Source organism: Lissotriton vulgaris, chromosome 1_1 (genome assembly GCF_964263255.1).
Source record: "Lissotriton vulgaris chromosome 1_1, aLisVul1.2, whole genome shotgun sequence".
In the NCBI taxonomy this organism is placed as follows: Eukaryota; Metazoa; Chordata; class Amphibia; order Caudata; family Salamandridae; genus Lissotriton; species Lissotriton vulgaris.
Window position 1 is genome coordinate 954,111,593 of NC_141685.1, and position 13,735 is coordinate 954,125,327.

General features: G+C 41.7%; 1 protein-coding gene across 2 annotated transcripts in view; it reads left to right on the forward strand.

The window, feature by feature from the left end:
* GLS2 (glutaminase 2) overlaps positions 1 to 13,735 on the forward strand; it is a 252,782-nt gene that overhangs the window by 105,548 nt on the left and 133,499 nt on the right. For both annotated transcript variants that reach the window (XM_086959521.1, XM_086959530.1), the window contains exon 4: positions 9,983 to 10,112. In XM_086959521.1, coding sequence (XP_086815647.1) covers positions 9,983 to 10,112 — 130 coding nt within the window. The remainder of the gene's footprint in view (positions 1 to 9,982; positions 10,113 to 13,735) is intronic.

A 13,735-nucleotide genomic window follows, 5' to 3' on the forward strand; every position in this document is an offset into this window, starting at 1 on the left:
CCTAAAGTGCTCAGCTATGTTTTAAGTTGGCGAATTGGGACACCAACATAATACTATGGGGCAGATTTACAAGCCCCTTACGCCACATTTGCGCTGCCGTTGCGTCACTTTTGTGACGCAGCGGCGGTGCAAAGGCAGCGCCATGCTGCGGGTTATTTACAACGTGACGCATCTAGAGAGATGTGTCATGTTGTAAACCCCTGCGCCACATGTGGGCATGCCAGCACAGGGGGGGATGCGTTCTGGCGCAGGAACGCCTTGCAAAAGTGGCTGAGTGAAATCTACAAGATTTCACTCAGTCACTTTTACGTCCATGCTGCGTCAAAACCCTGCGCTTGCTTGAAGCAGGCGTAAGGATTGACGCAACATGTTAGGGATAGGGGCACCCCGAGCCTTGCTGGAGCTGCATCGCGCTTGCGACACAACTCCAGCAATGCGCCGTATTTCCGCTGGGGGATGCGACACACATCTGCCCATCCGTGCACCACGGTGCGCATCAGTGGTGGTTTACGGGTGGGCAGATGCGTCACAACTCTTCTGGCGCATCCCTGCTGATTAGCAGAGATGCGCCAGAAGTAGTAAATCTGCCCCTTAGTGTGCATACGTACTATCATAAAGATCACATACGTGGTTTCGCAACTGATGGACGAATTAAGAATATATATATATATATTCTTTAATTGACTGTCATTGTCCAATCATTTTACAGCATTAAAATTAATTTGACGGTATTTACAGTTCTCACAAGTAAAGATGAATCCTACCTTGCAGCAAGCATAGGACCCAAATCTCAAGTTGAGATGTTTATCACAACAAACAACAAATTGAATTAATCTCAGCCACAGGCGCTTGCTCAGGGCCACATTCCAATCCATCATTTTTTTACTACCCTGCCACTCTAGAAGGATATCAGCCATATGCTAATAGGTCTTGTCCTGCTCCGAAAAAAACAGTCCAGCCCAAAGCATTCTTTCCATCACGTGGCTCGTTGTTAACGCAGAATTCGTACATGTGATGGGTATGCCTATAAATGAGTCCCACGCCCCCTGTGCCATAGGATTCAATATGTGCTTCCTGGTGCAGCTCATGTAGACTGGAACAGGTTTAGAATTACTCGCGTTCCCATCTGATGCGGGGATCAGTCCTGGAAGTTTTGGCTTACTGCTCCTGTAGGAACTCTGTAGTCTCTGGTGCGCCTCTTCACCAGACTCCCAACACCAACCCATTCACCACACTACTCTGTGAAGCGCTGTGGCTCAATGATGTGGCCATTTCTGCCTCCAACATCTATGGAGAAATAGTTGGCAGCTGATTCTGTCTGGTGAAAATCTGTTATCTCTTTCCTGGCCTCCCTCCTTTTACATAACTCAGAATGCTGGAATAACATGAGACAACCTTCGTTTGCTCCTCACCTTGTGGCCTAGAGGGGTATTATTTCCAGTTTCCGGAACAGCACCAATTGAAGTGCTTCATGTTGGGATAACCTGCCCTTTTCTTCAAACTAGTTAATAAAAAATACTTTAATACACACGGATTTTGGAACGTGATGAAAGAGTCTCTGTTTCTACCAATAATATCTTTATGTAACATTCTAAGAATCTTCCTGTCTGGATTGACGTTCCAATGGTAACTATACAAAATATCGAATACAAAATATAGACTTACATTAATATCAAAGTAAAAATAAAGAATGGACAAAAAAATCGAATGGACAGAATATAGTCAACAAAAATATCGAATTTAATGTAAGTAATTTAATATCGATTTTTATAAATATAGAAAGTCAAAATATCAAAGTATATAATATAGGTATTAAAATATGTCGAATTTTTAATAATATCGAATTTTTTAAAGTGTTTTGTATGTTAGTACATGTGTGAAAAGTGTAGATTTTTATTATAATTTATTTTAAGTAATGAATTTTATGTTATTTAATTTTTGCGTGATTTAATTCTGTAGCGGGTTGTGGGTTTATAGGGGAATACGGTGGGAAGTAATTTAATTGCAATTAATTCAATATTTTTATTAATTTATTGGTATTTATTTTGAATTAATTGTTAATTAATTTTTAATTGGTCATTATTTAATTTTTAATTGGTAATTAATTTTGATTAATTGATAATTATGTTAATTTTATTAATTTATTTTCCATAGCGGGTTGTGGGTTTGTAGGGGAATAGGGTGGGAAGTAATTTAATTGTAATTAATTAAATAATTTAATTAATTTATTGGTATTTATTTTGAATTAATTGTTAATAAATTTTTAATTGCTAATTAATTAACTGTTAATTCGTATTTACTTTTTATTAATTGATTAATTATGTTAATTTTATTAATTTATTTTCCCGTAGCGGGTTGTGGGTTTATAGGGGAATAGGGTAGGAAGTAATTTAATTGTAATTAATAAATATTTTAAATTATTTATTGGTATTTATTTTGAATTCATTGTTAATTAATTTTTTATTGCTAATTAATTAATTGTTAGTTGGTAATTAATTTGTATTAATAGGCAATGAATTTTAATAATTAATATTTATTTGTATTTTAATTGATTAATTATTATATTACATTGGTAATTACTTGTAATACATTTTTTATTGGTATTGATATTTTATTATTTGTATTAATATATTAAATATTTACTTTCCCTACTGTTGCACTCATAGGAGTGGTAATAGTAAATGTTACCCTCCCGCTATTCAACGCTTTCCCTACTGTTGCACTCTCTGGAGTGGGAATAATAATTTTAACCCTACGCTATCCAACGCTTTCCCTACTGTTGCACTCTCTGGAGTGGGAATAGTAATTTTTACCCTTACGCTATCCAACGCTTTCCTTACTGTTGCACTCTCTGGAGTGGGAATAGTAATTTTTACCCCTACGCTATCCAACGCTTTCTCAACTGTTGGACTCACTGGAGTGGGAATAGTAATTTTTACCCCTACGCTATCCAACGCTTACCCTACTGTTGCACTCACTGGAGTGGGAATAGTAATTTTTACCCCTACGCTATCCAACACTTTCCCTACTTTTGCACTCACTGGAGTGGGAATAGTAAATTTTACCCTCCCGCTATCCTACGGTAAAAATATTGTATATTTTTTATTATTTATTATGTTAATATATATTTTATAATTTTAAGGTTATTTAAGTATTTGTATGTATATTTTAGTCAATTATTTTTAATATTTCATTAATGTTAAAATATTTTCAAGACATAAAAAAAAATCGATATTTTGACTAACTATATTTTTTTAAACAATATTTTTGATTCAATATTTTTGTACTTACCTGTTTGTAGATAGGATTTCGATATTTTTGTATTCGATATTTTATCCTCAATATTTTTGTAATTCTATATTAGTGTAATCGATATTATGTCAGTGATCCATTCCTATATACGTACCGCACTTGGTGCAAAACAGAACTACACAACGGAACTTCTGACTCCTGTTGTGCCCTGAAGAAGTTCATCTGTATATGGTCGAAACACGTTGGCTGACTTTTTCTGCGTATATATGTGAAGCAATCATTAAAAAAATACAATAAAGGAGAAGATAAATCACCTTTCGACTTTGAAATTATCAATCATTCTTATTTATCGCATAGGTGGTGCACCTCTGTTGTTTATATACAAGAGGCTACCCCTTTACCTGCAGATGTTTGTATATAAAGACAGGGATGCAGGATCTGCCACCGCGGTGACCAGTCTCGTCTCCTTTCTGACCCATCAAGTCAAACTCTTGCAATGCAGAATAGCAGCCGGTAAGAAGTTTTTTATACAAGATGGTTGAGGTTACAGCGTACCTCACAAGCCTTTTAGGCAGGATGGCTGAGTTGATGGAGCAGACCATGGAGTTGGTGAGGCATTCTACGATGTAGGAGGTATTTATCTCTGACAAACTACAAGGGTATTGCTCCCAAAATATACAGGTCAGGTGCCTTTCTCAGAAACCAGAGCCTGACTTGGTGAAGTCTGCATAGAGGACATTCTACCTCCATCTTTGACTGTGCCACAACCAGCATTCTTAGAGCGGAGGACGTCTGCGCACATCTCCTCTCCATTTTGAAGGCTAAAAACCCAAGGACTGGATCTCCAAGCTGCCCCAGTCCAGAGAGAACCATACTTAACCTAGTTGACCCAAAAGGAACACCGGTTTACACTTACATGAAGCTGGATCTCAGAAAATAACACATCTATTATCCTGTCATCTTTCTGTTCATTCTCTGGACCCAGGTGTGTCTCGAAGTACTTCACCATCTCCACGGGCACCCATTTGTTAATAAACAACAGTGAGACAAGTGACGCTGCATAACCTCCAGTACCCTGCTTGATCACCCAGTGCTACTAATGATGGAAAGAGGTAAGTCCTGAAGCTTGAATAGGTCTAGTGCTGTCCCTCCCAAATGTGCTCCTTGATGACATTGATTGTCCTTGGGTCGCAAGCATTTGCTCATGGTAGGGTGCTGTATGTCTTCCTGTGTTTTTTGTTGTTGTTTTTTTTGTACGATTGTTGTAGTTTGCCCTCTTTGGTGCATCCACAGGTGGCTCAAAGGGGTTGTTTCCTGTTGACTAGCTTATGGAATGCACGTCTCTGCAAGGTTTGTTTGTAGGTTCCCCTTGTTTAGTATGAAAGTAGTTCTGTTCTGCCCCTTGGGCTTTATGGGGTTGCTGCTGCCTACTCCTCCTCACCTAAGGCTGACTTTTGTCTGTCTGCCACAAAGATTTTAAAATGGAATGATGGATTGTTTCCTGGTTCCTCTATTGATGGTTGGGACAGCATTTCTTGCAAGAAGTCTGCCAGTTGCTGCCTGAATGCAGTCAGTTTGCAAAATGCTAGCGTTCCAAGCATATCTCGCTTTACAACCTGTTTTGGAGGGCTTTGTGTTCTAATGTGCCAGGTCCTGGTGCTTGCACGCTCTATCTAGGCTGGCATCCTTCGGGCGAAGGAGCAGAGCAGCGGCGTTGTATAATGCCACATATAGCTGGTATCCTGTTTCATATAAAAGTACATCACTGTCCACCTAGGTGTCATTGTGGATATGTTTAGTATTTGTACAATACCTCATCAATGCATTGTTCAAGGCCGGAAGGGTCAACATAAAAAGAGAATTGCAGGATATGACCAGACTAACAATTTTAAATACAGTGAAAAAATATTATTTACAATGAGATGCAACATATTATACCATTAAATGAATGTGCTACATGCCCAATGTAATGTGAACATGCAGTACTCATGCAAAACAAGGCAGGCGAATAAAGGGTGATCTCATCAAAATCCATAAGATGGCTGTGAGTTCAAGAGATGGAGGTATAGGTTCAAGAGTAAAGAATATTTTGTCCCAACTACTTTAGCAAAGTCCAATTCCTGGTACACCCTTTCTTGGCCCAGTAAAATCGACATTTCAGCTGAATCAAGCGGAGAATAAATCATAGCACGAATGCACACTGAGAAGAGAGGCGACCAGTAACTTTATAACTTCAACGTTTGGTGGATTCCTGAGGATGACAGGACTGGGAGGTGGTGATCTGGCTTATTGAAGGTAAGGGGGCTTCCTACCCAAGAGAACAAAACACTTTAGGGGCAGACCATCACATCACAAACCAATATGTAGACCAGTTTTTTCAGCTTTATGAATCTATTTTTGTACAGGAATATCCAAGTTCAGAATTGCTACTGCTAGTTTACAAGCCCTAACCCCGCAGATCCTTCTAACTATCTACCAACATTCCAATATAAACATTCACCATTCTTTAGGCAAACCTATTGAAAGGTCCACCTTAGATTGGCATTCATAGCCTTGCCTCAGACTACTAACTGGATTATGTCCTACTAGTAGCTCGGAAGCAGGAATGAGGACCATGTGGGAGGATATTAAATCTTCAGTTGGCTCAAATGGAGCAGCAGCGCTCCTGTTCCTGGATCTGTCTTCTGCGTTTAATACGATTGATCACCACAGGCTGTAACAGAAATTGGACAATGTAGGAATTCAAGGAACTGCCAGGACCTGGATTCATACCTTGCTCATTGACAGATTCCTCATCATTCACTTCTTCCCTTCTCCTAAGCTGTATTCTACTCCGCAGACAGTGTCCTTCAAGGATTGGTCATTGTCCCCCTCCGTTTAATGGCTTACCTAAACCATTCGCCTGTCCGGCTCTCCACCTTCAGACTCAAAACTCAACTCCACGGATGACGTGCGCACCACGTAAAGTCTCCGGAATTCATTGGATCCTGACTCATATCCCTGCATGATGCATATAAGTGGTAGATCGCTGCATCCTATCGATGCACCTCACGTTAAATATGTTGAAAACGGAACTTGCCCACATGCAGCAACTGGTCCAGCGATCACCATCTGATTAGCGTATGAACACGGTCCAACAATACGCAAAAGTGAAGAACTTAAAGGTGAACATGGACTCCAACCACTCCTCTGTATTGCAATTACTTTCCAAACAAAGCTTGTACTCGATGAGACACCTTCGCTTCTCATTCATGATATAGGTTTTACTAAAAGAAAACACTGTATCAACCCTGCACTCTACGGTGGCACCCAACATCTTGATGCAAATCAGAGCACTTTGCGGCCTTGACAGGTATATTAAGTGCTATATAAATTCTGCAATATTAAGTAATACTCCTCCAGGCTCAATTATTGAGGCTCTTGGGAGAGTATTGTCCAACCACTGACAGGGCACTGAGTTTGGACGAGGTAATCACAGCCCTTAAATCACGTAATGCAGGCCAACCTTCATCGCAAGGCAGCCTTGGCGTTGCCTTTTACCAGGCACATGCTGGGTTGCTTGCACTACACTTCCTAATCATTGAAAAGTCCCTAAGCCTTGGTCAATATTCCTGTGCAGTGGACTGGTCTCCAAGTGTCTGATACTGAAACCTAAGAATGCCACACAAGCGTGAACTTAAAACACCACCTTACTGATCAGTGCTGACATTCGTATGCCAGTCTCCCATGCAGACAAAAGTCCAAAGGTCAGAGGTCCTGTACAGTTGACTCTCCTAGGTAAGCTGAGAGTTGCCCTGCCACTATATTTTATACAGGGCACGAGTCGGGGGTACACGTGGGTACACAGCGTCCACCCACTGTTTTCACAGAGTGGACGCCGTCCACACTGCCAAGAAGTTGGGCCCCACAGAAATATATTGAACTTGTCCCAGTGTAATTTTCAGACACCGGGACAAGTCCAACTGCTCCTGCATGTTGTCTGCTTTCCATTACCTGCAGCAACGTGCAGGAGAGCGGGGGCTTTTTTTTCACCTCCCAGCTGGGCGAAAGACAAAGGCAGAAGTTCAGGGGCCATCAGGCCTCCTTTTCATTGGAGTATCGGACTGGAGGTGGCCTGTAACCTCACACTTAAATGCAAAGGAGTGGAAACAAAAGCACACAGCTTGTTATCTCTTCACAGGTAATTAGGAGATGCATGCTTTTTACTTTGTCCAGTCCCTGTATATTAGTCCATGCACTGTAAGAATGTCAGATGGGGTTGGCTGTCCTAGTATTTACACAAATAACAATTTAAATATCACTATTATTATATTTCTTTGATAGCGCTACTCATTCCAATCAGTTTTAGAGTGCTTTATATAACATACACATTATCCATTCAAAATAAATCATGTAAGTGTGCAAATCAATGTACAAGATTTGTTACATGAGACAGTCAGGGTTGCAAGTTGTAGGAGTCAAATGCCCTTCATAGCTCACTGTGCTCTACTACAAGGATTACAATTTATGAACTGCAGTAACAAAAGGATCTCTGTGCTCAAAGCAGTAAACCACACACCTGACTTCATAAAATAAGTCTATGATCTGCATGATACATGATGTGCTTTGCAGGAGACAACTTTTTTTTTATTATTAATTTTTATTACATTTTCAGTTGGCATACGTTTTAACATACACTTATCAGAGCAGTATTGCATAAATAAGTGGTACATTTATGCTCACAACATTGTATAAGATGCACTCCATGTGTGTTGTGATATCATGAATAGCAAACCCGAAGAAGGCAGCAGCAAAATAGAGGTTCAACAATCCCCAAGCACCCCATCCCACCCAAGAACAGTGGATGATTATGTTTTGCCAATTTCTTTGTGACAGGGTTTAAAAGAAAATGTATTTGTTGAGGCCCAGATTTTGCTCAAGGATTGCGTTACAACCCCGACTCCACATCTCTTTTGTTAACTATCATAATGCACTTAAAAGTACGTATTAAACACCTTATAAACATATGTGTGAGATCTCAGTACCTGATGTCACTTCCAGTGAGGTCACTTCCTGTGATGCCATGTGGAATGTCACGCATCGCGACATCATGTGCTGTGATGGCGCATCATTATGTCACTTGTATACTGCCTAACTTGGTCAGTCCCCCCACTTCGTAAGGAGTAATGTAACGGACCAGACGTTTTGAGGAACTGTGTTATCTTGGTCGTTATTTTTCATCTGGACTAAGCCCTTACTGTCTTGTTCTTTCTTTATATTCTTGTTTTTGTTTTATAATACACCTGTTGGAGGTAAGTAGATGGTGCCTGGCCCGCCAGAGCCTTCCGCTTCACTGCATATTCAATCATATAGTGGGTGCAGCATGCTTGAGGTCCCCCCTCACAGTATTCGGCCAATCGGAGCCTTTGGGTTCACCATACTGCTTGCTCGCAAGCTGATTGGCAGTATGCCGTGGGTCATATGCGACTGTCTGGCTAATAAGAAGCTTCAGTTTTACGACACTTTTTTCAGTCAGAAAGTATTTGCAGGATGTTGGAGGGGGAAGAGTCACACAACCTTTGTTTTCACTACACGTTCAAGTCATAAGATAGGTCAGCATTCAGGAGGTCACATAGGTTTGTCTAGCCAAGCAGTCTGTGGTATAAAAACAGGGGCAGTCATTGTGTGGTTGCAGTTTATTGGAGGTCACCACACTGTTCAGCCATAAGGAGGTTAAATCATGGAAAAGGGTTCTCAGTGGGGTCTTGCCAAACATAACCTCTGATTTCACCTCACTCTTCAGGCGTAAGGTTACTGGAGAATGCTGGGAGTCACCTAATAGTGTCTATTTAGAGTCTTTGGTGACACTACATATCTAGTCAAGGGGTGTTCGGGATACACTGCAGGTTACGTGGTGGCTCATGGCCACTCACGATTATTTGGTTTGAAAATGAGGGTCACTTGCGAATGCTGGCCGAAGCCAATTGGTCACATTGTAACATCTGGCAAATTCAGGCATTTAGATCCATCAAGGCTCTTGGTTCAGGCTCATCTAACTGATATATGCATAAGAGATCACATTAGGGTCCCTGGCCTAACGAAGTCTGTGATGTGAAGGCACGCGTCAGTCATCGGATGGCTGCAGAGGGAATGTATGACATTATCCCACAGGGAATCACAACGCGGTCCTTACAACGCTCGCGCCGTGATTCCCCATACCATTTCTCCGCAAGTCGGAACAACGACTTGCAGAGGGGGGCGCTGGGTGTTGGAATAGTATAATTTACTATTCCCACTCCAGTCGGTGCGGACAATAGGGAAGGTGTTGGATTTGAAATCCAACAACCCCCCCCCCCCCCCCCCCCCCGCTAGTCCTTGTTCTGACTTGCGGAGTAATGGTATGCAGAATCACAACACGGTCATTGTAACAACAGCATTGTGATTCCCTACGGGGAGAAAAATTCATGGTAAACGTTGTTTACCGGCTGCAGAGTGCTAGAGGTCAGGATTCAGTTCAGCTCAAATCTTTTCCTTGACTGCACTACTCACTCTTGTGGTGGCTCCTTGATTAAATATTCTTTTAGATACAATCAAATAATGCTGGGGAATCAGATAGCCTTAGTCTTGGAATTGGTTGCTTCCTCCACATTCTTCATTCTCTTCTCTTTTTCCTTCTCCTTCTCCTCTCTGTCACCCTGAGTGCTCACCTCAAGCTTTTCAATCCTGCTTAATCCCTTTCTTCTCGCTTCAGGTGTGTCAGAGGCAACATCGTGCTGCTAACCCAGGCTTTCCGCAGGAAGTTCGTCATTCCCGACTTCGAAGACTTCACCAAGAGTGTGGACAGGCTGCATGAGAGCTGCAGGAAGATCAGTGGGGGAAAGGTAAGGGATGTATGAGCAGGACCAAGCAGCAAGGGGGATGGTCATATATGTACATGTACCAGGAAGCTTGGATGTGGAACCAGAAGGGATGCAAGCAGGGTTGGATTGGAGCCACAAGTATGCCCGGGCAGCCAAAAAACAGTGGCCCACTTTCGCAGATCGCAACCTTTAGTGCACTGCTTGGTTAGGATCATGGAGCTAAATTATGGGAAATATCAGTGGTAGTAGACGTTTTTTAAAGCTTTTAGGATCAGAACCTAAATAGGAAATTAACATTCTAATTGAAAAAAGTATACTTTGGAGGCAGAGAATTATCAAAAAAACTAGAAACTCACGTTTAATAACTTTTTTATTCTTAACTTACATTTTCTGTGGATTTTCTTTATTATTATCCCTGATAAACAGGTCATGGTGTAGACCTAAACTGCCTTTTACACTCGCTCTGGACTTTTCATGTTTTTTACAGCCCTTAAGAGAGACCCTCCAATGCTCAGACTGATGAAAGGGGCATCTGTTTTTTTTTGTTTTACTTGCTGCTAGCATCGCATGTGCGTTCAGACAAAGGGAATTATGCTGGTGTGTAAATGGGAAAATAAAAAAATAGAGCGAATATGTTTTCATCTCACTCCAGGTCTTTTATTTCGAAACCTGGCAAGCTCTGCAACCTTCAGAAAGACTGCGAAGTTTAAATCGCAAACAATAGGTTTAGCAAAATAAGATTTTGTAGGCAAAAAATACCAGCGATAGCTTGGTGTGTGAAACTATACTGAGGTCGATAACACCCACCTACAGTAATACTGCATCTACTGTATAGCTTACCACTATTTTTACCTTTTGATCTCCTTAACTCTGTGTACCATGCAGTATAGTCAATAGGGCAATGTAGTGAATGTGATATTATTGTCATGCGATGTAAACCACGCAGCGGTGAGGCCCGACCCAAAAATCTAATTTACAGAAAGAATTTTCTTCTAAAATACTTTTTGTTTTGTGAAAAAATGAATCTGTAGGTGAAGTTTTGAGAGGTGGCAATCCTATGCAACCTACACCAAGTGCAAAGGTTGCAAACTTGGCAGGCAAGATATAAATTCCCCCACTGCTAGCTGTAGCTCTCGCTCTGCAGCTGGTTCCTGCTCAGGGGTGGACATTTTACACCTGAGGTGAGTGAAACCCTTAATGAGGTGCTCGGCTATCTGAGGGTCAGGGGTCACAGCTGATGAATGAATGATGAATGAATATGCTTTCATAAAGCGCATGGCTACCAGAAGGCCTCCCAGGGCTGGAAGCAGAGTTATCACCGTGCTACAGTCGGGTATCATGGAAATAGAAAGGTTTTCAGGAGTTTGCGAAAGGACAGATAGTTGTCCTCAAGGCGAATGTTGTTAGGAAGCTGGTTCCAACATTTCGCTGCTGTGTATGTAAACATGCGTCCACCACTCCGAGATTTGTTTATCCTGGGGACAACTGCCAGATGTTTATTCTTGGAGCGCAGAGATCTTTTGGGATGATAGGGGGATGATTCCTGCCGACTGTCCCATGGAGTTCCACCTTCTACTTCCGTCTCACGGTTCCGGTTTGTATTGTCTGAGGACAGGTCTTGCCTCTGCTGCTCAGAGCACCGAGAACTAGGGTGATTCTCTGTCTTCCTCTTCTTTTGCTCCCCTTTCTCTTTTTTTGTCCTCTTTTATGTTCTAACAATTCTTTTCTGTGCTATGTCTGATTTTGAACCTGGCCTTCTATTGTAAGGGTAACTGCTCGATTGCCAGTCAGCTCTCATTATAGAGGCTATGCCCTTTTAGGGGTACTCAGTCCAAAGCTGGTTATGGGCAGGCCGGGGTCAGCGCTTAACCGCATGCGCGCTAGCGGGTTTTCCCGCTGCGCGCTGAAATGTTAAAATCGCTGCTTTCGTGACAAAGCTAGCTCGTCATGCACGCAGCGCAGGGAACGCACATGACGAGCTGGCTTTGTCATCCGCATCGAAGGGGTTAATTAAAACAGAGACGAAGGAAGGGGCAGGAATTTGGAGGAGATGACTAGGCAACCAAGAACAGGCATGGTAGCGATGCTGCGAGAAATGTTGGCCATGTAGAGTAGTACAGTGGAAAATAGTCACAGGACTCTGAGTAGTCACAAATGATCCTTCCACTACAGCCATAAGTAAATTTTATTTTATGGTTAATAAAAAGCTTTACGAGCAGTAAAATGCATGGGAACATACACCATTTAGATAAAACCATGTGATAAAAATATTTCTAGGTATTGACGGAGGAAATTCAGATAGATCCTCGCTTTCCTGGTGGGTGGGAAACACATAGAGCACGTAACAAGGTAGACCTTTATAGATAGGATTAAGCAGTGGGCCTATGGCACAAAACACCGGATCCAGACACGGTGCTGATGAAGTGAACAGAGAGAATTGGGATGGTCTTGTTAAAATTGATTAAACCCAGCAGACAGTGCATACAATAAGACCAGCTTTACGCAGAAGAGTTTCAAACAGTGTGCAAATTTCGCAAAGCACATGCGTAAGTGAAGAACGGTCAATTAAACAGGAATGAGTATCAAACGCTCTGGTGCTTGAAGGCTGGCCGGGTGCAGTCCAGACAGTTGAATTTGGAGCGAATCTATGCAAGGAGTGCCAGCAGATAGTACCGCCCCTCCCGTGTGGTCAGCTATGTTTGATGTGAGAAACGCAAAAAAACCTAGGGGTCTAGATGAGACCTATCTCAATCTGTCACAATGGTCTGAACAGTACCAAAATGACTATAAATAGTTTGAATAAAGTGAGACAAAAAATCAAATAAAGTGTCCATAGTGGTTAGTGAGTAGAACCCAAGAGGTATTCAGAGGATTCCTATCAAAAACTTGCAATGATCAATATTTTCATTTGGTTATCTATCATAGGTAAAAAGGGGTCTCTTGATCATTGAGACCATGTTCTTACCTAGTACCATGGCTGGGTCCTTCCCATAAACACTTATTAACCAAATATTGTCAAGATGATGGGTTATAGTGCAGTGCAAAAAATAAAGGTGGTGAATAAAACAGGATAGGAGACAGGGGAGAAAAGTTTAATGAGAATCTGCCTTCTTCCTAATTAGAAACAAGAACAGTGCAAGATAGCAGTGTCAAACAAATAACTGCATAAAAGCAATGCTATGTTTGATACCTAGACAGGTCCATTCTGGAGAAAACGATCTGTGGATTAGCTCCTTGGTAGGTGGTGTATTCTGCAGTTGAAGGGCACTTAGACTAGGCAAGATCAGATCATGTTGTGCCTCTTTCCCATTAGCTTAGCTGGCCAGATTCCTGATCATTAGCAGAAACTAAGGCTTAACCTTACCAAAAAGGGCTTCCTGCATCCCAATCTGGCTAACTCAGACAGCCCCTTAGCGGACTGTAACAACAGGATGTAGAGGAAGCTCTCAAACCTACCCTCTGACTTAACCAAGAAATTCCAGGCTGGCCAGAATGAGGACAAGTAGACAGTATTATTCTGCCCATCTCTGCACTGTAGCCTGCCGCCCAGGGTAGGAATCCAGTAGAGAACAAAGCATTTCAAACTTTGCTTGAGTCGCAATAGCAGTAAGAAGAGACGCAGGAGATTGTGGTGGATCTATCTT